Genomic DNA, 26239 nt, shown 5'->3' with positions numbered 1-26239 from the left:
ATGCCGCTACTAGTGCTGTGTACGAGTCTCTATACATGGACCATGGTAAAGCTGGGTACATGTGACTTACGTGTCTGTGCTCATATGCATGTATGTTACCTGAAGCACTCGTGTACCCAGAGTCTGGTGATGCTCTGCTTTGTATCATGGAGGTCACGGTGGGCTCGTAACATGCCCTGGAATACCTGCAGCAGGGAGGAGAGGTGGAGGGTTATGTCACTAGTCTCTCGCCAATGTCTCACTGCCCACTCTCACTTTGTCCACTCCAGTTTGTCATCACAGACAATCTCTCTGTCTCTTACTGTCTCTCCCAAATCATCCGTCCCCTTCTCTTTCCTTCACTAAATGTCCCCCAGACGCCCTCTTCCCCGCAGTAAATTCACATCCAACTCAATTCCCTGTACTCAATGACAACCACACTCTTTTCTTTGAACTCATTGTCCACATGAATTTCTCCCCTGCTCTCGATGTTCCCAGGACACTCTTCTATTCACTGAACGTTCCTCAGGATCTCTTCACTCTACTAGATGTTTTTCCTGGGACTAAATGTCCAGCAAACTCTCTTCCCTTAACTCAATGGCCACCAGGCTCAACTTTCCTGCACTCAATGTCTACTCGACTCTCTTCCCTGCACTCAATGGCCACCAAACTCTTTTCTCTGAACTCAATGTCCACCAGAATTTCTCCCCTGCTCTCGATGTTCCCAGGACACTCTTCTGTTCAGTCAATGTTCCTCAGGCTCTCTTCCCTCTACTAGATGTTTTTCCTGGAACTAAATATCTAGCAAACTCTCTTCCCTTAACTCAGTGGCCACCAGGCTCAACTTTACTGCACTCAATGTCTACTCGACTCTTTCCTGCACTCAATGGTCACCAAACTCATTTTTCGGAACTCAATGTACACCAGAATTTCTCCCCTGCTCTCTATGGGGGTCATTCAGAGTTGATCGCTAGCTGAAAATGTTCGCTGCGCAGCGATGATGAAACGGCACTTCTGCGCATGCGTATGCAGCGCAATGAGCACGCGCGACGTACTTTCACAATGGCTGATGTAGTTTCACACAAGGTCTAGCAAAGCTTTTCAGTCGCACTGCTGGCCGCAGAGTGATTGACAGGAAGTGGGCCTTTCTGGGTGTCAACTGACCGCTTTCAGGGAGTGGTTGGAAAAAACGCAGGCATGCCAGGAAAAACACAGGCGTGGCTGGTCGAATGCAGGGCGTGTTCGTGACGTCAAAACAGGAACTGAACAGTCTGAAGTGATCGCAAGCGCTGAGTAGGTCTGAAGCTACTCAGAAACTGCACAATATTTTTTTGTAGCCGTTCTGCGATGCATTCGTTCGTACTTCTGCTAAGCTAAGATACACTCCCAGAGGGCGGCGGCTTAGCGTTTGCACGGCTGCTAAAAACTGCTAGCGAGCGATCAACTCGGAATGACCCCCTATGTTCCCAGGACACTCTTCTATTCAGTCAACGTTCCTCAGGCTCTCTTCCTTCTACTAGATGTTTTTCCTGAAACTAAACGTTCAGCAAACTCTCTTCACCTTAACTCATTGTCCACCAGGCTCAACTTTTCTGCACTCAATGTCTACTGGACTCTCTTCCCTGCACTCCGTGGCCACCAGACTCTCTACCTTGTACTTATTAACCAGAGTAGCTTCCCTACACCAAATGTTCCCCATGCTCTTACTCTATAACCCGATACCTGTCCCTCATTCTTGACAGTACACAATATCCAATCTTCCATGTATATGATTTAATGCTGTAGTCTTCACCTCTCCCTCTAGGCTCCTCACCTTAGAGATATCACGGAGGTTAAACAGATAATGGATCTTGGCAGGCGTGGGAAGAAACCTCTGAGTGACTCCATTATACAGTTCCACAGTCGCCTGAGTGATCACATCTCCAACGGGCTTCACCTCCTCCTCAAAGTCCTGCAGCTTCTGACTCATCATTGTCCCAAAGATGCGATGAATCTGAGACTCCTGGGAAAGGGCAAGACAACTCCGTAGAATCTCTAAGAAATGCCAAGGCAATCGGCTGGAGCAAATCCAGCAAAAAAGCCACATCTGCAACTAGTTTTACATAAAGTCTATTGATTCCAAAAGGGTCCAAATCACAGAATACCCTCACTACATAATGTATACCGTACAGTGCTGCTACAAGACACTGCGATCCAGAACGCAGTTATTTACTCACCGATGGAAACGTCATGTTAATAAGGTTAAACCTGCTCTTGAGTCGATCAGATATAGCTGTGCGGCCCCCACCAGGCGGACCCATGGCTGCCATAATGAACATGTCCTGGGTATGGAGGACGGGATAGGTTAAAAGGAGATCAAGAAACCGTAGTGGTATGCTGAAAATATGTATACTTATACTAGTAAGAAACATAAACAAATCTTAAATGGGAGGTAATTATAACCATCAAGAAGAAACAGAATAGCAGAGCAGGAGTTCAGAGCAAAAGGTTGACGCTGACGTAATGCCTGTGCAGGGTAGTAATATATTAGAGTAGAAGGTGTGAGGTCATAGTGTCAGAGCAGGGAAGTAGAGTAGAAGGTGTGAGGTCACAATGTCAGAGCAGGGAAGTAGAGTAGAAGGTGTGATGTCACAATGTCAGAGCAGGGAAGTAGAGTAGAAGGTGTGAGGTCACATTGCCAGAGCAGGAAAGTAAAGTAGAAGGTATGAGGTCACAATGTCAGAACAGGGAAGTAAAGTAGAAGGTATGAGGTCACAATGTAAGAGCAGGGAATAGAGTAGAAGGTGTGAGGTCACAATGCCAGAGCAGGGAAGTAGAGTAGAAGGTGTGAGGTCACAATGTCAGAGCAGGAAAGTAAAGTAGAATGCATGAGGTCACAATATCAGAGCAGGGAAGTAAAGTAGAAGGTATTAGGTCACAATGCAAGAGCAACAAAGTAGACTAGAAGGTATGAGGTCACAATGTAAGAGCAAAGAATAGAGTAGAAAGTGTGAGGTCCCAATGTCAGAGCAGGGAAGTAAAGTAGAAGGCACCAGGTCACAATGCCAGAGCAGAGAATAGACTAGACGGTGTGAGGTCACAATGCCAGAGCAGGGAAGTAGAGTAGAAGGCATGAGGTCACAATGCCAAAGCAGAGAATAGAGTAGACGGTGTGAGGTCACAATGCCAGAGCAGGAAAGTAAAGAATAAGGCATGAGGTCACAATGCCAGAGCAGGGAAGTAGAGTTGAAGGTGTGAGATCATAATGTCAGAGCAGAGAAGTATAGTAGGTGGTGTGAGGTCACAGTTTCAGAACAGGGTAGTAGAGTAGAAGGTATGAGGTCAATATGTAAGGGCAGGGAAGTAAAGTAGAAGGTGTGAGGTCATAATGTAAGGGCAGGGAAGTAGAGTAGAAGGTGTGAGGTCACAATGTAAGGGCAGGGAAGTAAAAGATATGAGGCTATGTCAGGGCAGGAAAGTAGAGTAGAAGATGTGAGGTCACTATGTAAGGGCAGGGAAGTAGAGTAGAAGATGTGAGGTCAATATGTAAGGGCAGGGAAGTAAAAGATATGAGGCTATGTCAGGGCAGGAAAGTAGAGTAGAAGGTGTGAGTTCACTATGTAAGGGCAGGGAAGTAGAGTAGTAGGTGTGAGGTCACTATGTAAGGGCAGGGAAGTAGAGTAGAAGGTGTGAGGTCACAATGTAAGGGCAGGGAAGTAAAAGATATGAGGCTATGTCAGGGCAGGAAAGTAGCGTAGAAGATGTGAGGTCACTATATAAGGGCAGGGAAGTAGAGTAGAAGATGTGAGGTCAATATGTAAGAGCAGGGAAGTAGAGTAGAAGGTGTGAGTTCACTATGTAAGGGCAGGGAAGTAGAGTAGTAGGTGTGAGGTCACTATGTAAGGGCAGGGAAGTAAAGTAAAAGGTGTGAGGTCACAGTGTCAGAGCAGGGAAGTAGAGTAGTAGGTGTGAGGTCGCTATGTAAGGGCAGGGAAGTAGAGTAGATGTGAGGTCACAATGTAAGGGCAGGAAAGTAGAAGATAATTGAGGTTCTTAGTGTGAGTGCAGGATATAATACGAGAGTTCTCAGTATCATGTGTACACAAGAGAACAGTTCTGGGTATCACCTTTACATATTTGATGCTCTGATTGTGACGGTCATACCAGAAGCCATAGTCAATCCAGAGCCGAAGTAGCTCAAGAGGGGGCTGTGATCCAAACGTGTCCTTAGCTGGCATATTGAGGTCATCCATGAAGGTTATCAGCTGCTTGCCCCCGGCAGGCACATAGACACCCTTGGTTCTCTTCTCCACGCGACTCTCAATAATATTCTGCACATTACTTGAGCTGGTCTAGGGAGGGTGGAGAAAACTACATTGGAAACTGGGGCTAAAAGACTCAGGCTAGACAATTCCTTCAGAAACTGTAATGCGGTTACCTGGGCAGACATGTTTACGGTCAGTAGGGCCCACTTGTTAGCATCTAGGGACTGCAGAACGCTTTGGGCGATGGAGGTCTTCCCAGTACCCACTGGTCCCACAAGCAGGACTGGGCTCTGATGGGAAACCAGGGCACTGACGATAAACTGATAGCGCACAGTGTCTACTGTTGGCACCATGATCTTATAGAATGGGGCACTGTGAGGAGACATAATAGGACGATCACAGGCTGGTACTAGTGACAGGGTGCAGTAGATACCATGAAGTACAGAAGAAGACAGTTGTAATTCTATGATGTGAAATGAGCAGAGCGATGGTTGGTGAATATAGGTGTTTATGCCCTAGAACGTACTTGGGAGGAATTCGCCAACCCTTTGGCAGCTTCTCCTCAAAGTTGAGCCAATTCTTCGATTTAGGATCCACAAAGTATTCGTATACAGTGTCCTGACGGAAGACAAATACATTAATGAGGTCATTATAAATACTGAAGGTCACTGTGTGTCACTTGCATGATCTAGCTCCAGTCATAGGTCCTCCGGTAAACTGCTTCAACACACGCAGTGTTGAAAATGTAAAAGCAATATATAAAAAGGGCAGCTATGACCGGATGGGCTTACTGCCCCCCTGTCCATTCTCTCCCGGGGGGTTGTCTTGTGAGACTCTGTTTACGGTAAGTAACCTGGTTGTTTCTCCTAACTCTGCCTGGTATTACTCAGCCACCAGCGACTACAAGTGCCGCCACTACGTCTGGCCTGGAAAATTTAATTTTCTAGCCTGAATACTAGGAGACCCGGCCTGTGATCTGCCTCCCAAGCTGCAGCAACCAGGGGGCAAGTAGCCAGAGTCGGGGGCTCCAGCTTGGACTCCCCAGGAGCACTGCACCTTCTGGAATCATTGCAAGCCACCTCCGCAGTTCCATGGTGGATGGTAGGACTGAAGCGGGGCAGCTACATGCTGCAGGCAAGTTCCTGTGCCACCTCTACTTGACCGCCAGGGTTAAAGAGACACCGGCTGCCCTGGAATTGGGAACCAAATAACTGGTTTATCACTGCTGATGGAGCCTTGACCTCCATTAAACCAAACCACAGAGGTATGTGCACAGCATTTTATTATATTACATAAAGTCTTAAAGTACATTTGTTTATCTATATATCTGCACGCTTGACAGAACCGGGATTTAACCTATTTGGCACCCAGCAAACACATTCAAATATTAAAAATTAAATTTTAGGCGCTGCAGCGCTAGTCAGTAACTATTTCAGTGCTGCGGTGACGGATATTTCCAATGTGGTGGAAATCAGATACAACGGGATTCAGTTAAAATACCGGCTGTTGGGGTTCCCGGAGTTCAGGAGACCAACGCTGGAATCCCAACAGCCGGTGAAACACTGACGGACATCCCAACTACAACATGTGATGGGATTCGGCCACAACTATGAAGACCAACATTTTTTTTAGCCATGAACCAGGTTGATTACTGAGATTACTCAGTGCAGACCTCTAAGGCTGGTGTAAGCTCTCACGAGCAGGGTCCTCCAGCCTCTTGGTTCTCACACTGCACTATCCTTGTCTAGAGTGTGCGCCCTCTGCAGTCAGCGGCTCTGACCCCTTCTGTCCGCTCTTTCCTAGGGTCCTGAGTCATTGAGTGCTACTGTCTCGCGTCATCATTATCACCTTGCTAGGGAAGCTTCCTTCCAGCTCCCTCATGTAGTTGTCAATCTTTCTTCTCCCGTCTTCATCCACAGAAGCACAGACTGACCAGATCAGACAGAACAGGAACCAGAGCTCCACCATGCGGCTGTAGTTGTCCGTGTCCGCTGGATTTACCTGCGACAGGACATGGGATAAGTGACGGAGGTCGGGAACTCGGAAATTACAGAACACCCGCAGACGTACGTTTCCAGCCGTACTCACCCCGTTTTCAGCTGTAGCAAGCGAGTCATACAATTTGCACAGCGAGATGACCCCACTGGTGTCCTCTTGCGGCACAAGGTCCTTGCAGTTTTGGTGTTTGTACTCGAGAATCCGCCCGACGTATTTATCGAACATGCGCTGGAGAGTCTCTGTTTCCGCCTGCACAAACGGAGGAATACGGAGTGGCTGATTCTGAGTGGCAGCAGCGTGTGTTGGCGAGTTTATGCAAATGGCGCTATAAGCTCCTCCCCTAGTGTACATCTGTGCGGCCTAATGTGCAAGGTCTGAGAGCGTTTAGCGTCCTGTTATACCGATTTGGTGCGTCCTGTGCAGTTTCTCCGGTCTGATTATGGCTTCCCATGCAGTGCAGCCCGCCATCAGAAATTGTGGGGCCCGGGACTGCCCCCAAACCCCCCCCCCAAAAAAAAAAGATCCTGCGGCACCGCACCACCCTATGTGTTGTCATACATTGTGATATTACATATAGGCGGTGACAATGCTAAATTCCTTTGTCGTATAAACAACCCTTTATGAAGCTAAGAACACTGTACGCTGTTTACTTAAGAAGTACCGTAATGGTACGCTAGTTGCGTAACGATCGCTCAGCCGTAGGCGAGACGCTCAGGCGTCACGTTCGCTCACGGCCCAGGGATCACAGGACACGTTATTGGTTATGTCTAGGGGAAAGATTCGCTGTAACGTAGCGTACGCTAGAGACCACGAGGAGGTCACCAGCGATGCAGACGCTCACAACACTATACCTTTATGTTAAACCTTATACCGATGAAACACACAGAATACCTTAATGTGAGTACAGGGTGTAAATGCAACCTTGTGTAACCTGACTAACTACAAAGCTGATTGAGCGTCACCGACGCTCAAGTGAACACTTAACACTATAGTAAATACACTGATACTGGTTTAGGTTTCCAAAGCCTATTAACTGTATTATATCTAATATACTTGTAAAAGGGGATAACAGTACATACGATACGCTACAATATAACAGAGACCTCCTAACCACAGAACTAAACAATAAATACAATAAGACAATACTACGCTGACCTAAATGAAATACAATACCATACTATAATACTATAAGGTATTTAAGAGAAAAGAGGAGAGAGAGAGATAGAGAGAGAGAGAGAGAGAAATTGGCTCGCAGAAAGACAATGATTATGGAGAGAACTTACGCACAAAGGGTATGATCGCCAGCGCCTCGATATCCAGCTCCCGATTATCAGCAGATAACCGTTGATGAGAGAGTGAGAGCTGGATGTGGTCGGCCTGCCTATTTATGCCCCACACACAATGCAATCTCCTGGTCCTACAATCCCATTGTCCATTGGCCGAAGGAATTCGGCCCCGTATCATAACAAAAGGTCATAGGGTGATTCATACAGGTGGGCTGTGACGATTTCCAACAGCTCAGGTGGGTGGGAAACTGGGTTTCCCGCCGCATACCTGAGTATGTGTAAATCATAGAAATGGACATAAACTTCTTATGTCCATAACTATTCGCACGAGCGATTAATACGCTCCAAACCAACACCGGAATATTGCTATTTAAATACTCTTCCGATGGGTACCAAACACTGCAGTATGATTCCTGTTAGACCCTTCGTACGATGCAAAGAGGGACTCCTCAGCTCTGGGACATTGTACTTTACCCAAACTTACAGAAACTATCAAAGGGATCATGATCTATAAACTACATTAATTGTGAACATTTGTAACTAATGAGTCGCACGCTACGATCACATAAACTCTACCGTAAATGCGCATACTGCGCGTGCGAGTGCACGCTATTGCGGGTATGCGCTTCCACGGGAGAGCGTACGCATGCGCAGCACGGACCAGTGTGCGGTGCAAATATGGCAACGTGCATTGAGACATTTTTCTGACTTTGACAGTCCACCCTTTGGCAGTCAATAATAACTGCCACAAAACATTTAAGGAGAAAAATGTAAGTCAGGGGTTAATTGATTTCCATGGTTGGGTAGGGGAGGAGAGAGGAGAAGGTGTGAAGAGGGTATGACCTAGTGAGAAAGCAGAAGCATGTGTGTATGAGTCCATGTTTGGAGGGTCATGTATCATCGTGCCGTACGTGTGGTAAATCAAGCTTCGAGGTATTGCGAAGTATACATTTGAATTCCTTCTTATCCTGTGGTACAGGTCTGTGGATGGGCTGTCAAACTTTACCGAGCTCATTTCGGCTGTAGTTGTAACAAAATGGGGATGCACATTTTAGTTGATGATACATGAATGGGGGAGGTATGTGGTTGCTGATATCTGTGCCTGAATTCCCTATCGTCTATGTGTGTCATTACCTGAGGGTTGTAGAGATGAAGATAGAGAACACTTATGGAAAATGCAATGGTATTCTATGTCAGGGAAATGTACATTCGTCGATTGAGGTCTTGATTGGTGTCGGTTGATTGGAGTCTTCTTCTTTGTGCTTTTGCTCATAAATCGTGAGTAAAGCAAACAACGTCCATGGATTTACAAAAAATGTTGGGCTAGCGTGATTTTAAAGTTCCTAGGGAAACTGGGGTACCCATGGCATTGTCCATCAAAATCTTGTATATCAGGTCGTCTGCTCTTCTTCTTTCCATCTTTCCGTTGTCGGCCCCTTGGCTCATCAAATCCTTCGTCTACGTGGGTCTTTGTACCTCGGAGGAAAACATAGAAATGGGTGAAAGACGGACCGTATACTCATTACATCATTACGTCATGGTTTCTAGCATTGGGTCATAAATCAAATCCAGGTTAATTACAGTTTCCTCACTCCTCAAGCTCATCACTTTTGTACTTTGTTTGCACCTCATTAAAGCCTGCCCGCATCTAAATATCAATCCAATCGATATAACGACACCCAAAATACACAGTAGAAACTTTCCAACATCCATTATGACTCCTTGAGCCCACTCTCCCAAACCGGAGAACCAATTTCGCGGGTTCAACCATGACACCCAACCAGTCAGCTCATTACCTACAGCAGCAAGGGTGAGATTGTGTTTTCGACGAAATTCCCACTTTAATTGCAGAATATCATCCATCCTTTGGTCTATGACCTCTACCGGATCCTCGGTGCTATTGGTGATATACGTGCAACACTTTATGCCGTACTGTGTTGCCAATGTAACACAATATCCGCCTGTTACTGCTGTAAGATAATTAAGAACCATCCTATGCTGAACTAGTTCTGTTTTGTAAGCTTGAAGTTCTCTTCCAGTGTATCTAAACGTGTCATCATACATTTCAGTGATATTATCTAACAAATTGGCGAGTGCGGAAATGTATCTATAATTCATCACTCCTCGAGCGGTACGAGTGAAATCTAACGCTACCAGAACCTGAATCCCGGTGGATTCATGGATAAGATCAGAGGCCGGATGCTCTAACCTTTCTGACAGTTGTCTTTTAACTCGGTGTTCGTAATGAGTGTGAGTATAAGGAGCTTGGGCACCACGGTGTATGTCCTTCATTTTGTCATGTGTTACAGTCATCACTTCAGGCAATACTTTTCCAATATAACACAATCCTTCAGAGTTTGGGGCAAGCCACTTGTACGCCTTTCTCCCGCATATGAAATATGCATCATCGGGGAGAACATATGGGACGGAGAAGGACATGACCATGTTACAAACCTTCCAGGTGAAATCTCCTGACCCTAATTCTTCCATCTGCCTAATGCACGTATCGGTTTGTACGATATGTGCACAGTATCCTGGTGATACCTCTCCAACTTTAGTAATCCTATTTCCTAAGGTATATCGATACCGGAAAGATTTTCCTCTACTGGCTATGTGGCGTACGAGCTCTGTATCTGTAGGCATTCTATCTGCTCTGTGTGAAAAGGTCATGGTAAGGTTGCTCCATGACACTTCCCAATTTCCCGGTTTTCTGGGATTGGAGATGTTAAAACATATGAGGGACCTATCCACATGGTATTGGTGGAGCTTCAAACTAGGAGGGCTGGAGATGTTAAACCTCCGGTCCACCGGTCTCCCACCACTTAGCTCAAGTACCTCCCCTAACGTTAAAGGAAATGGTACTAGCCCTGATTTGCTGTGACCCTGAGGTACTTGAGAGCATACCCAACAATCGGTCTTGTTTAATACGTTACCCACTAGAGAGTGATAGTCACTCAATGGATGCCGGTCTATATGGATATTAAAACTAGATTGGCATTTCTTTATGCATCCATCTTCAACCAGATTATCACAGAGCCTACAGATACAATTTTCTTCAGCTAACAATCCATCACAATTTCTTCTATCGGATCGTTTTCTGATACTCGCCTTTGCTTGTTGGTTTGGTTGATCTTGGAAAACTACGCCTCCATCATCATAATCGGAACCCATTCCAGAACCTCTCTCGACCTCTATGGTACTCTCGCCGGAATAGACTGCTCTGGTCAACATCATGGTCAACATCAAAATCCGGATCACAGTCTCTTTGGGCAAGTCCATCTTTGAGGAGGAAATAGAGAAGAATGAGAAGGGGGAAAAAGAAATTTTAAGGGAGAGGGGATGGGAAGTGGAGAAAAACAATAAAAGGGAGAGGGGAGTCGACAACTGCTTCCGGTCTTCAAGGCTCAGGTGCCGCCTCAGTCCTCCTGGAACAGACACTCCAGTGATACAACCTCTACCGTCTGTTCCTTATCACGGGACTTCTCTGGATCAGCAACCTTCTTGCAGTGGGATGAATGGACCCAAGTCTCTCTCTCAGCAACCTTCAATGCTGTGGTGCTAGTCAATAAGACCTGGTATGGTCCTTCCCATCTATCAATAAGACAACCTGAGCGTAGAAAATTTCGTATCATTACATAATCCCCAGGTTCAATGTCATGACAATTACTATCTGGTAAATCAGGAATCACCAACTTCAGATTATCATTTTGATTCCTCAACTGCTTACTCATATTAATCAAGTACTTTACAGTTACTTCATTGTTACATTTCAAATCATCCTGAGGGTTAATCATGACATGCGGTTGTCGACCAAACAGAATTTCAAAAGGAGACAGATTAAGAGGGGACCTGGGAGTGGTTCTGATGCTATACAAAACAATGGGTAAAGCTTCTGGCCACGTCAATCCTGTCTCTGCCATTACTTTACTCAATTTATTTTTAATAGTGCTGTTCACTCTTTCGACCTTCGCACTCGCCTGTGGACGGTACGGAGTGTGCAGCTTGCTATCAATACCCATCAATTTACACATTCCTTGGAAGACATCACCTGTAAAATGGGTACCCCTATCGCTTTCAATGATTCTAGGGATACCATATCTACATACAAATTCCTGCACAATTTTCTTAGCTGTAAACATAGCGGTATTTGTAGCTGCTGGAAAAGCTTCGACCCAATTTGAGAAAACATCTATACAGACAAGTACATACTTTAAATTTCTACATGGGGGCAATTGAATGAAGTCAATTTGTATTACTTGGAAAGGGCCGCCGGCAGGTGGGATATGGGATGGTTCTGTAGGTATTGCCTTTCCAATATTCTTTCTCAGACAGGTAAGGCATGACATTGCTCTTTTACTAGCATGAGAGGAGAATCCTGGGGCGCACCAGTATGCTCTTACCAATTTGCACATCCCCTCCTTGCCTAGATGAGTCAGCCCGTGAGCTGCTTCAGCCAGACACGGAAGGTATGCCCTGGGGGCCACTGGTTTACCATGTCCATCCGTCCAGAGCCCTGAGGACTCCTGGCCATATCCCTTTGCCTTCCAGACTGCTCTCTCCTGAGTGGAACACAAATTCTGCATTTCACACAACTTTCGTGTGTTGATGGTATTAAATACCATCAGTTGTGTGGTGTCTGTCCGTATGGGGGTAGCAGCTGCAAGCTTTGCAGCTTCGTCTGCTCGGCTGTTACCAAGGGATACTGGGTCTTGGCTATATGTATGTGCTTTACATTTGATAACAGCCACTCTGTCGGGTTCCTGTATCGCTGTTAGAAGCCTTTTTATATGAGCTGCATGCGCTATCGGTGTGCCAGCTGCCGTCATGAAATTTCTGAGCCGCCATAGGGCTCCGAAATCATGTACTACCCCGAACGCGTATCTGGAATCGGTGTAGATATTGGCTGACTTTCCCTTAGCCAATTCACATGCTCTGGTTAGGGCGACCAGTTCAGCAACCTGGGCTGAGTGAGGTGGGCCTAGCGGTTCCGCTTCTATGGTGTCTTGGTCATCTACGACTGCGTATCCAGTACACAAGTCTCCCGAGTCTGACTGTCTGTGACAACTACCGTCCGTGTAGAACGTGAGTTCTGCATCTTCTAGTGGATTGTCACTGATGTCAGGCCTTGCGGTAAAATTTTGGGTCAAATATTCCATACAATCATGTGCATCTTCCTTTGCATTAAATCCTCCTTCCCCATCACTCTCACCTCCCACCCTTTGTGTCTGTCCAGGCACACCTGGGAGAAATGTTGCAGGGTTTAATGCACTGCATCTCCTTATGGTGATGTTTACGGGGGCCATTAATGCCAATTCCCATCTCGTAAACCTTGCTGATGAGACGTGTCTGGTTTGGGCAGAATTCAATAAGGCAGATACCGCATGCGGTGTATGGATTGTGAGGTTGTGGCCTAGCACGACATCTTCGCTTTTTGTCACTAGCAATGCTATCGCTGCAACGCTACGCAAGCATGTGGGGAGGGACCGCGCTACCGTATCTAGCTGAGCGCTGTAGTATGCAACTGGCCTGCTGGCCTCACCGTGTTTTTGTGTTAGTACACCTGCTGCGCACCCAGCACTTTCTGTTCCGTATAGTTCAAAGGGTTTCCCATAGTCTGGCATACCTAGTGCTGGTGCCTGCGTTAGGCACTGTTTGAGTCTCTCAAATGCTGTTTCGGATTCGTCTGTATGCGAAATCCGATCAGGTTTGTTTGAGGAGACCATTTCCTGCAAAGGTAGCGCCAATATGGAAAACCCTGGGATCCAATTACGGCAATACCCACACATTCCTAAAAACGTCCTGATCTGTTGCTGGGTTTGTGGCAGTGTCATGTCTCTAATGGCTTGGATTCTATCAGCGGTCAAGTGTCTCAGTCCTTGTGTTAGACAGTGTCCCAAATATTTTACCTTAGTCTGGCATAATTGCAACTTGTCTTTGGAGACCTTGTGACCTGTGTCTGAAAGATGAAACAGGAGCTGTTTCGTATCCTTCAGGGAAGCTTCCAGTGAATCTGAACACAGTAATAAATCATCCACGTACTGTATCAATACTGATCCACTGTCTGGTTGGAAAGACTGTAAACAATCATGCAAAGCCTGAGAAAATATACTTGGACTATCTATGAAACCTTGGGGTAACCGAGTCCACGTGTATTGGACTCCTCTGTATGTGAATGCAAACAAATATTGGCTGTCAGGGTGCAGAGGTACCGAAAAGAAAGCGGAGCAGAGGTCAATAACAGTGAAAAATTTGGCAGTGGGAGGAATTTGCATTAGGATGACAGCTGGATTAGGCACTACGGGGAACTGACTCTCAACTATTTTGTTAATCCCCCTTAGATCCTGCACTAGCCTGTAACCCCTCCCCCCACTCTTTTTAACAGGGAAGATGGGACTATTTGCTGTGCTGGACGTTCTTACTAGAATGCCCTGTTGTAGCAAGCGCTCTATTACGGGAAAAACTCCTAACTCCACCTCTGGCTTCAGAGGATACTGTGGGATTTTTGGAGCTATCCTACCTTCTTTTACTTGTACTACTACTGGAGCTACGTTTGCCATTAATCCAGTGTCCTGTCCATCTTTTGTCCAAAGTGACCCTGGTATCTGAGATGTCATCTCTTCTACCTGGGATGGGTTCCTATTTGTCATAATGGTGTGTGACATTAATTTTGATGGGGAGTCTAACATGTCTCGTACTTCCTGAGCGTGATTCTCAGGGATGTCCAAGAATACACCTTCAGGAGTACAATAAATGACGCAACCCATTTTACATAGTAAGTCTCTTCCCAGGAGATTAGTTGGTGCAGATGCAGCCAGCAAAAAGGAATGCTTGGTATGCAAAGGCCCTATTGTAATCTCGGCTGGTTTGCTAACAGGGTAGTGCTGGACTACTCCTGTTACTCCCATGGCTGGAATTGTCCTACCAGTGGTTCTCATGCCCACTGTCGAATTTATCACTGACTTGGCCGCCCCTGTGTCTACAAGAAAGTTTAAAGTCTTACCAGCTACATTGATTGCAATTTCTGGTTCGTTTCCAAGACTAGCAATCAACTTAACTGGCTGCAGATTACAGGTATGGCCACACCCCTATTGGGTATGCTGACCTCCCTGAATCCCGCTGGCAGCAACTACTTGTGAGGGAGTTAGCTGGGAGCTACCAGAGGCATGCCAGTCTCTGTTTGGGGGGTATCTTTTTGTTTCCCCTGTATGTGGCTCAAAACTCCGCCTCTGTGGACCCTGCTCCCAATGTCGTGTGTTGTGTTGTTGTCTAGGGGGCTAAAAAGATCTTTGTACATTCTTTGTTCTACATTCTCGTGCAAAGTGTCCCGGTCTGTTACAAGAAAAACATGTTATTACACTTGCCTTACCCACAGGATTCGGTGGTACATACGCAGGCTGCCTTGTGGTCAGCGCCTGTATACTTACGGACATCAACTTATCACTTTGCGATTCCCTGTGCCTAGTGATGTTTCTGTCGTGATCAATAGCAGCCTCTCTCAAGCCGGACACTGACAGACCTCGCCAGCATGGTTGCGTGGTCTGAACCCTAGTCTTTAATGTTTCCTTTAAACCATCCATCAGTACAGATACTGCTACTTCCCGATGGTTTGGGTTGGTCTTAATGTCTTCTATACCAGTGTACTTTGCCATTTCTAATAGTGCCCGGTGAAAATATTCTGTTGCCGTTTCGGACTCCTTTTGCTTAATGGAAAATATTTTATTCCATTTAACAACGGCTGGGAAATACTCTTTTAGCTGTAAATTTATCCTTTTTACATTATCCTTGTTGTACACGTCTGTAAGCGGTACATCTTTATCCAATGCACAATCAGCTAAAAACTGAGTTGCATCAACATTGGAAGGTAAACAAGCTCTTAGCAGTATCTGCCAATCCTTGTTGTTGGGTTCTACCGTGTTACCTAAATCCCTGATGTATTTTTGGCTAGCAACTAAATCCTTCCTGGGGTCAGGAAATTCGGACACTATTGTTCTTAATTCCATTCTGGAAAATGGAGTGTACATGGCAATGTTCCTTATGGGAGTGGCTCCAGAGACATCTGTTTTTCCATTGGGGACTGCTATTACCCTTACAGGAGCAATTCTAACAGCCTCTTCCTGTGTAGATTCTACAGCTTGTTGTGGTACAATTGTTTCAGTGTAGTGCATGGTGCCGTACTTACCCGTTGACACGACCTCACCTATCCCTCCGCTAGGGGCTTTCACTAATCTCGTGGGTGTCGCTGTGCCTACTGTGGTCTCTGCTATGGTGGCTGCAAGAGAGAGAGCTGAAATTGTTGCTGAATCGTCTTCTTGATCACACTCCTGAGGAAGGTTCAAAACAGGGTACATCTTGCACGGGTTAATACTTGCACGAGTTATTTGGTTAACATCATTAACATTTACAGTGTTACTAAGAGTTTGTGTTTTACAACCCAGTGCGTTTCTCTCCGCAATCAACTTTTCTCCTGCAATGTATGGTGGGGGAGGAGCTGTGGCAATCAACTTCCTGACTGCCCCAGATCCTGCCGCCAGAGCCAAACCTCTCTGTATCTCACCTTCCTGGTGCCATAACTGTAAATAATCATGATGCTGAATTCGTCTCTTTGCTGATTTTACGAGACATATCCTCCTCCTTAAATTTTGTAACACCTCTGGACTGAAGCTACCTATTCTTGGGAACTTGTCCCTGTCTTGTACAGTCATTCTCTCCCATTCATCACATAAAGATTCGGTGTGAATTCCATATTTTTCACACATTACATATCGTGCCGACCCAACTGGTCGGTTCACAGAATCAACCTGAACCAGGGTTGATCGCCCCCTACCTGAGCAACTGGCCCCCATAGTCTGCAGGTGTTGCTTAGTCCTCCTTGGATCTCTGTATCAAGGTTTTCAGCAAGCCTTTTCAGACAACCAAATTACTCCACAGTAGGCCGGCGGTGGCGGTTTACCGAGTACCCCACTCACTCGCCCACCTCGACCAATACGACCTGATCACACCGACGTGGTGCTGGCGTACTCGATACAGGGCCCCTATGGAACCTTCAGTTTACTGGAACATATGAGGGTTACCCGCAGGACACTTACTCTTTCCAGTAAAGGTGGGGTTGTTAGATAGTTCCTGAGTGACCAGCGAACTTCTCTTCCCGAAAAAATAAAAAATTACACAAATCACGTCAGAATGTACAAATAGCGTTTGTGACCACTTTACTCTAATGGTATTAGGTCAGATCACTAACTACTGCACACAATTACGTGCGGTCCAATCGTTCAGTACACGAGCACTACTTGTCATGTACTGAAAGATCAATGGAATCGATGTTTCCGGCCGCGATTCCTTCAGCAAGAGCTTATGGCCTATATGGGTTCTGCACCAACACCCCAGGCGTTGTGCCACTGGACTTTTATAGCGGACCTTTTTACCTTATGACCTCCTGGTCTTGTTACCTTATGACCTCCTGGTCTTGTTACCTTTACCTTATGGTCCGCTATACTCTAATGCTCAAATATTATTTAACCAGGGATGCCTCCCTGGCCACCGTATATGTCACTTACACGTATGTCCCTTGACGAGTACCCGGCTTTCCTTTTGGTTCCACCTTAAAGTTATATAAACTTTTGTATACAAAACACACTCACTCAACACATGTACACTTTGTTTCTATATCTATTTCTGCGCAGAAATTGTCTTCAGGCCAAGAGTGTTACCAATTAGGAGCAGGATCTGTTAAACTAAATTTCAGATTTTTTCTAAAAACAGATTTGCGTTATTTACCGCTTCGCGTTATCTACCGCTGTGCGTTAATTATCGCCTTGCGCTAATTATCGCTTTGCGCTAATTCAACTTTTTCGTGACTTGAGCTACGTGAGCGTAACCGGACGCTACGTTGCGTAATGAACGCTGCGTGCGTCTGCCTTTGGATTGCGTACGCTAGTCTTTGTTAGCGACACGTGTACGCAATGCAAAGGATCCACCGTAACACAATATATTTATTTATCAATGTAGGTGATCCCTGATCATCTACCGCAATCCACACTGACTGCCTTGTATCTCAGACAAACCGTGTGTTTGTTCTATACTTTAACTATCACCTCTACTATTAAATAACAGCAAATCTCTTTTTAGCACTTTCTATCAACTATAAAATTTGGCAAACAGGAATAGTGATATACGAAAAAATGAAATACACAAGTGAAAAGAAATGCAGGTATGTATGCGTACGCAAGACAAAAGAAAAATAAACAGTTTTAAAAAGACACAAGCGTTTTGTTCTTACTTCCGGTTACCGGGTTCCTTCAGCACCCTTTATCTAAGCGAAGCAGACGCTTATCCCGTTAGCACTGTGAGACAACCTCCCACCCTTTGCTGGAGGGATAATGTCTGCTGATCTACCTAGTGCAGATGTGAGAAGTATAGGACGAGCCCGCAATTGACAATGCTAAATTCCTTTGTCGTATAAACAACCCTTTATGAAGCTAAGAACACTGTACGCTGTTTACTTAAGAAGTACCGTAATGGTACGCTAGTTGCGTAACGATCGCTCAGCCGTAGGCGAGACGCTCAGGCGTCACGTTCGCTCACGGCCCAGGGATCACAGGACACGTTATTGGTTATGTCTAGGGGAAAGATTCGCTGTAACGTAGCGTACGCTAGAGACCACGAGGAGGTCACCAGCGATGCAGACGCTCACAACACTATACCTTTATGTTAAACCTTATACCGATGAAACACACAGAATACCTTAATGTGAGTACAGGGTGTAAATGCAACCTTGTGTAACCTGACTAACTACAAAGCTGATTGAGCGTCACCGACGCTCAAGTGAACACTTAACACTATAGTAAATACACTGATACTGGTTTAGGTTTCCAAAGCCTATTAACTGTATTATATCTAATATACTTGTAAAAGGGGATAACAGTACATACGATACGCTACAATATAACAGAGACCTCCTAACCACAGAACTAAACAATAAATACAATAAGACAATACTACGCTGACCTAAATGAAATACAATACCATACTATAATACTATAAGGTATTTAAGAGAAAAGAGGAGAGAGAGAGATAGAGAGAGAGAGAGAGAGAAATTGGCTCGCAGAAAGACAATGATTATGGAGAGAACTTACGCACAAAGGGTATGATCGCCAGCGCCTCGATATCCAGCTCCCGATTATCAGCAGATAACCGTTGATGAGAGAGTGAGAGCTGGATGTGGTCGGCCTGCCTATTTATGCCCCACACACAATGCAATCTCCTGGTCCTACAATCCCATTGTCCATTGGCCGAAGGAATTCGGCCCCGTATCATAACAAAAGGTCATAGGGTGATTCATACAGGTGGGCTGTGACGATTTCCAACAGCTCAGGTGGGTGGGAAACTGGGTTTCCCGCCGCATACCTGAGTATGTGTAAATCATAGAAATGGACATAAACTTCTTATGTCCATAACTATTCGCACGAGCGATTAATACGCTCCAAACCAACACCGGAATATTGCTATTTAAATACTCTTCCGATGGGTACCAAACACTGCAGTATGATTCCTGTTAGACCCTTCGTACGATGCAAAGAGGGACTCCTCAGCTCTGGGACATTGTACTTTACCCAAACTTACAGAAACTATCAAAGGGATCATGATCTATAAACTACATTAATTGTGAACATTTGTAACTAATGAGTCGCACGCTACGATCACATAAACTCTACCGTAAATGCGCATACTGCGCGTGCGAGTGCACGCTATTGCGGGTATGCGCTTCCACGGGAGAGCGTACGCATGCGCAGCACGGACCAGTGTGCGGTGCAAATATGGCAACGTGCATTGAGACATTTTTCTGACTTTGACAGCGGACCTACAGGAACGGTTCAGAGAGCTGATGCGCAGGGAAGCCTTGCTTTAAGAAGTCCTCCCTGTGCATCAGCCCTCTGTTGTCTCACAGCCTGGTGCAGCTCTCCAGGTATTGCCAGGAGAAGCCAGGGGCGGGCTCCCCGTTCTCTGCAAGGGCACGGGACACCAGTCCCCACAGTCACCCCCCCCCCCCGATGGCTGCACTGTGGCAGTGCATATGGGAACGCAACTGCCGGCACACAATAATCCTATGACACGCCCACTGGAAGCTCCATGTTTGTTGGTCCCTTATCCATTTCCCAGTCACCAACCAGGACTGTCTATCACTTTTCCGCTGCATTTTTTATACCGTCTGACTCAATTGCAACAGCGCCTCCGTGTGTACACTCCAGGTAACGCATGCGCATTAGTAGAGTTTTGCAAATGCCCAGTTGTTAATGATTGCTAAACTATGTGAACACCGGCATTGTGTGCTGCTGGGAATCAGGCCCTTAGCTGGCAGTAATCTTCCATTCACCCAATGGCTGCCTATGCTGGGGCAACTTATTCTATGCCCCGATGCCGACGGTCACAGAGTGTCCCCTAGATTACTGCAGAAGTCACAGGAGAACAGTCTCATCCCCTCAGTCCTCCTCCCTTCATCCGCACTGACTAATCAGGAACGCCGAGTCCTAGCTCATCCCTTCCCATCGCTGCCTCTGTCTTACCTTGGGTCGCTTCTCCAGCCATGACTGGACATAGGGCTTCCAGCCCAGGCTGGTGTGGTCGGTGTAGACCATCCCGCAACGGGACACGGTGGCCGGAGAGGCTACTGCGAGATCCGCCACCTCAAACAGCAGCGAGACCTGAGGAAACGGGGGCAGGTTAGCAGTGGGCCCGTGACGCAGGCCAGATACCAGTGACGGATATGTATCGGGAGTACAGTTACCGAGCACCATTCCTCCTGCTGTATCACACAGCGCATTATCTCAGGCATGCCACTTCTACAGACTTTCATCATAGCGCTCATCTGATTGCTAGCTCACCTGCTCAGGCATTGCAATCCGCTCCCCATTAATGAGAGTTAGGACTTTGTTATCATCCATCACAGAATTCATGCTCTCGATCCACAGAGTGTCCACCGGCCCGTCAAACACGATCCACTTCTCATCCGGCCGCTCATCTACAGGAGACACACTATGTACAGTACTTACCTCCACAGGAGGGAGTGTAACATACCGCCTGCCTGTCCTCTCTCTCTCTGTATTATACATACTGCCTGCCTGTCCTCTCTCTCTGTATTACACATACCCCGCTTGTCCTCTCTCTGTATTACACATACCCCGTCTGTCCTCTCTCTCTGTATTACACATACCGCCTGCCTGTCCTCTCTCTGTATTACACATATCGCCTGCCTGTCCTCTCTCTCTCTGTATTATACATACCGCCTGCCTGTCCTCTCTCTCTGTATTACACATACCCCGCCTGTCCTCTCTCTGTATTACACATACTGCCCGTCTGTCCTCTCTCTGTATTACACAGCCCCCGCCTGTCCTCTCTCTGTATTACACAGCCCCCGCCTGTCCTCTCTCTGTATTACACAGCCCTGGTCTGTCCTCTCTCTGTATTACACAGCCCCTGTCTGTCCTCTCTGTATTACACAGCCCCCGTCTGTCCGCTCTCTGTATTACACATAGCCCGTCTGTCCTCTCTCTGTATTACACAGCCCCGCCTGTCCTCTCTCTGTATTACACAGCCCCCACCTGTCCTCTCTCTGTATTACACATACCCCGCCTGTCCTCTCTCTGTATTACACAGCCCCAGTCTGTCCTCTCTCTGTATTACACAGCCCCCGCCTGTCCGCTCTCTGTATTACACAGCCCCCGCCTGTCCTCTCTCTGTATTACACAGCCCCGGCCTGTCCTCTCTCTGTATTACACAGCCCCCGCCTCTCCTCTCTCTGTATTACACATACCCCGCCTGTCCTCTCTCTGTATTACACAGCCCCAATCTGTCCTCTCTCTGTATTACACAGCCCCCATCTGTCCTCTCTCTGTATTACACATACCACGCCTGTCCTCTCTCTGTATTACACATACCCCACCTCTCCTCTCTCTGTATTACACATACCCCGTCTGTCCTCTCTCTGTATTACACAGCCCCCGCCTGTCCTCTCTCTGTATTACACATACCCCGCCTGTTCTCTCTCTGTATTACACATACCGCTCGTCTGTCCTCTCTCTGTATTACACATACCCCGCCTGTCCTCTCTCTGTATTACACATACCCAGTCTGTCCTCTCTCTGTATTACACAGCCCCCATCTGTCCTCTCTCTGTATTACACAGCCCCAGTCTGTTCTCTCTCTGTATTACACATACCCTGTCTGTCCTCTGTCTATGTAGTACACAGCCCCCGCCTGTCCTCTCTCTGTATTACACATACCCCGCCTGTCCTCTCTCTGTATTACACAGCCCCTGGTCTGTCCTCTCTCTGTATTACACATACCCCGTCTGTCCTCTCTCTGTATTACACAGCCCCCGTCTGTCCTCTCTCTGTATTACACAGCCCTGGTCTATCCTCTCTCTGTATTACACAGCCCCTGTCTGTCCTCTCTCTGTATTACACAGCCCCCATCTGTCCTCTCTCTGTACTACACAGCCCCCCGTCTGTCCTCTCTCTGTATTACACAGCCCTGCCTGTCCGCTCTCTGTATTACACAGCCCTGGTCTGTCCTCTCTCTGTATTACACAGCCCCCGCCTGTCCTCTCTCTGTATTACACATGCCGCCTGTCTGTCCTCTCTCTGTATTACACAGCCCTGGTCTGTCCTCTCTCTGTATTACACATACTGCCCCCGCCTGTCCTCTCTCTGTATTACACATACTGCCCGTCTGTCCTCTCTCTGTATTACACAGCCCCCGCCTGTCCTCTCTCTGTATTACACAGCCCCCGCCTGTCTTCTCTCTGTATTACACAGCCCTGGTCTGTCCTCTCTCTGTATTACACAGCCCCTTTCTGTCCTCTCTGTATTACACAGCCCCCGTCTGTCCGCTCTCTGTATTACACATACCCCGTCTGTCCTCTCTCTGTATTACACAGCCCCGCCTGTCCTCTCTCTGTATTACACATACCCCGCCTGTCCTCTCTCTGTATTACACAGCCCCAGTCTGTCCTCTCTCTGTATTACACAGCCCCCGCCTGTCCGCTCTCTGTATTACACAGCCCCCGCCTGTCCGCTCTCTGTATTACACAGCCCCCGCCTGTCCTCTCTCTGTATTACACAGCCCCCGCCTGTCCTCTCTCTGTATTACACAGCCCCCCGCCTGTCCTCTCTCTGTATTACACAGCCCCCGCCTGTCCTCTCTCTGTATTACACAGCCCCCGCCTGTCCTCTCTCTCTGTATTACACAGCCCCGCCTGTCCTCTCTCTGTATTACACAGCCCCCGCCTGTCCTCTCTCTGTATTACACAGCCCCCGCCTGTCCTCTCTCTGTATTACACAGCCCCCGTCTGTCCTCTCTCTGTATTACACAGCCCCCGTCTGTCCTCTCTCTGTATTACACAGCCCCTTCTCTCCTCTCTCTGTATTACACAGCCCCCGCCTGTCCTCTCTCTGTATTACACAGCCCCCACCTGTCCTCTCTCTGTATTACACATGCCGCCTGTCTGTCCTCTCTCTGTATTACACAGGCCTGGTCTGTCCTCTCTCTGTATTACACATACTGCCCGTCTGTCCTCTCTCTGTATTACACATACTGCCCGTCTGTCCTCTCTCTGTATTACACAGCCCCCGCCTGTCCTCTCTCTGTATTACACAGCCCCCGCCTGTCCTCTCTCTGTATTACACAGCCCTGGTCTGTCCTCTCTCTGTATTACACAGCCCCTTTCTGTCCTCTCTGTATTACACAGCCCCCGTCTGTCCGCTCTCTGTATTACACATACCCCGTCTGTCCTCTCTCTGTATTACACAGCCCCAGTCTGTCCTCTCTCTGTATTACACAGCCCCCGCCTGTCCGCTCTCTGTATTACACAGCCCCCGCCTGTTCTCTCTCTGTATTACACAGCCCTCGCCTGTCCTCTCTCTGTATTACACAGCCCCCGCCTGTCCTCTCTCTGTATTACACAGCCCCCCGCCTGTCCTCTCTCTGTATTACACAGCCCCCGCCTGTCCTCTCTCTGTATTACACAGCCCCGCCTGTCCTCTCTCTGTATTACACAGCCCCCGCCTGTCCTCTCTCTGTATTACACAGCCCCCGCCTGTCCTCTCTCTGTATTACACAGCCCCCGTCTGTCCTCTCTCTGTATTACACAGCCCCCGTCTGTCCTCTCTCTGTATTACACAGCCCCTTCTCTCCTCTCTCTGTATTACACAGCCCCCGCCTGTCCTCTCTCTGTATTACACAGCCCCCGCCTGTCCTCTCTCTGTATTACACAGCCCCCACCTGTCCTCTCTCTGTATTACACAGCCCCCACCTGTCCTCTCTCTGTATTACACAGCCCCCGCCTGTCCTCTCTCTGTATTACACAGCCCCCGCCTGTCCGCTCTCTGTATTACACAGCCCTGGTCTGTCCTCTCTCTGTATTACACAGCCCCCGCCTGTCCTCTCTCTGTATTACACAGCCCCCGCCTGTCCTCTCTCTGTATTACACAGCCCCGGCCTGTCCTCTCTCTGTATTACACATACCCCGCCTGTCCTCTCTCTGTATTACACAGCCCCCGCCTGCCCTCTCTCTGTATTACACAGCCCCCGCCTGTCCTCTCTCTGTATTACACAGCCCCCCGCCTGTCCTCTCTCTGTATTACACAGCCCCCGTCTGTCCTCTCTCTGTATTACACAGCCCCCGCCTGTCCTCTCTCTGTATTACACAGCCCCCGTCTGTCCTCTCTCTGTATTACACATACCCCGCCTGTCCTCTCTCTGTATTACACAGCCCCCGTCTGTCCTCTCTCTGTATTACACATACCCCGCCTGTCCTCTCTCTGTATTGCACAGCCCCCGCCTGCCCTCTCTCTGTATTACACAGCCCCCACCTGTCCTCTCTCTGTATTACACATACCCCGCCTGTCCTCTCTCTGTATTACACAGCCCCCGCCTGTCCTCTCTCTGTATTACACAGCCCCCGCCTGTCCTCTCTCTGTATTACACAGCCCCCCGCCTGTCCTCTCTCTGTATTACACAGCCCCCGTCTGTCCTCTCTCTGTATTACACAGCCCCCGCCTGTCCTCTCTCTGTATTACACAGCCCCCGTCTGTCCTCTCTCTGTATTACACAGCCCCCGCCTGTCCTCTCTCTGTATTACACAGCACATGTAGATCACACAGCTGGGACGTACCGGCGCACGCTGTCCTCATGAGACTGGAGAGAACGCCATCCGTCCACTCGTTGGTAGTCAGGTCGTACTCTCCATAGAGTTCCCCCAGGGACACCGCCTTGGGATTCAGCGGGAAATCCTGCGCACAGGACACATAATGAACATATAAACTCATCCTACTGTCCTATTCTCATGCTAGCACCTATGGGCAAGGTCAGGGGTCACATAGGCCTGGTAACATCCCTATAGGGAGCCTATAGCGCTATCCCCGTAGTGCTCTATATGGGCAGCTTTGGGAGGTGCTCATTGCCGTGTTCTCCATAGGGACAGGATTTTTATACATAAAAGTACTAAAAGCACAAGATGCATCTCAGGTCTGCACGTTCTGTGCTTCATAAATGATACTCCTCACTCACCCGCACAGGGTTATAGGTGGGGTCACCGGTACGGTTGAGCGCAGTCAGAGCCGCCTGCAGGCAGCGCCAGGTGGTGGACTTCCCGCTGCAGGTCCTCCCCACGATCATGCAGGAATGGCGCGACGTCTTGGTTTCGTACAGCTGGATGACTTTGGCGACGGTGAACGGCGTGATTTGCAGGCCGGAGAGGCGCAGTTCCTGTTCAATCTGTTCCCGCAGCTGAGGACGTACAACGGGCGCAATGAGGGAAATATCAGAGAGCAGATTCCAAACGTGCACATATGTCATTCAGAACAGGTGAGCGGACACACCTCTAATGCAGAAATAATGTGCTGAGTGTACTACACACAAACATCGCTGCACTCATAGTCTTAAACACATTCACTCACATACATAAGTGTGGCTGCACCAACTAACATACAGATGTGTCCTTACATAAGTGTGGCTGCCCTAACTAACATACAGATATGTCCTTACATAAGTGTGGCTGCCCTAACTAACATACAGATGTGTCCTTACATAAGTGTGACTGCCCTAACTAACATACAGATGTGTCCTTACATAAGTGTGGCTGCCCTAACTAACATACAGATATGTCCTTACATAAGTGTGACTGCCCTAACTAACATACAGATATGTCCTTACATAAGTGTGGCTGCCCTAACTAACATACAGATATGTCCTTACATAAGTGTGACTGCCCTAACTAACATACAGATGTGTCCTTACATAAGTGTGGCTGCCCTAACTAACATACAGATATGTCCTTACATAAGTGTGACTGCCCTAACTAACATACAGATATGTCCTTACATAAGTGTGGCTGCCCTAACTAACATACAGATATGTCATTACATAAGTGTGGCTGCCCTAACTAACATACAGATGTGTCCTTACATAAGTGTGGCTGCCCTAACTAACATACAGATATGACATTACATAAGTGTGGCTGCCCTAACTAACATACAGATGTGTCCTTACATAAGTGTGGCTGCCCTAACTAACATACAGATGTGTCCTTACATAAGTGTGGCTGCCCTAACTAACATACAGATATGTCCTTACATAAGTGTGGCTGCCCTAACTAACATACAGATGTGTCCTTGGCTGCCCTAACTAACATACAGATATGTCCTTACATAAGTGTGGCTGCCCTAACTAACATACAGA

The 26239-nt window shown here is 47.5% G+C and overlaps 1 protein-coding gene across 1 annotated transcript in view; it reads right to left on the bottom strand.

Annotated features, from left to right (window-relative positions):
- The window catches only part of DNAH2 (dynein axonemal heavy chain 2), a 261666-nt gene that overhangs the window by 80668 nt on the left and 154759 nt on the right, over nt 1–26239 (bottom strand). Inside the window, exons 42-53 of the mRNA XM_063930819.1 lie at nt 25070–25288; nt 24675–24792; nt 20386–20522; nt 20068–20205; nt 6312–6470; nt 6072–6224; nt 4750–4841; nt 4397–4595; nt 4086–4310; nt 2196–2300; nt 1793–1981; nt 100–185 (exon numbers count right to left, since the gene is read on the bottom strand). Coding sequence (XP_063786889.1) covers nt 100–185; nt 1793–1981; nt 2196–2300; nt 4086–4310; nt 4397–4595; nt 4750–4841; nt 6072–6224; nt 6312–6470; nt 20068–20205; nt 20386–20522; nt 24675–24792; nt 25070–25288 — 1820 coding nt within the window. The remainder of the gene's footprint in view (nt 1–99; nt 186–1792; nt 1982–2195; nt 2301–4085; nt 4311–4396; nt 4596–4749; nt 4842–6071; nt 6225–6311; nt 6471–20067; nt 20206–20385; nt 20523–24674; nt 24793–25069; nt 25289–26239) is intronic.

This window comes from Pseudophryne corroboree, chromosome 6 (assembly GCF_028390025.1).
Source record: "Pseudophryne corroboree isolate aPseCor3 chromosome 6, aPseCor3.hap2, whole genome shotgun sequence".
In the NCBI taxonomy this organism is placed as follows: domain Eukaryota; kingdom Metazoa; phylum Chordata; class Amphibia; order Anura; family Myobatrachidae; genus Pseudophryne; species Pseudophryne corroboree.
The sequence above is the reverse complement of the archived record's forward strand: the minus strand, read 5'-3'. Positions and strand labels throughout refer to the sequence as shown.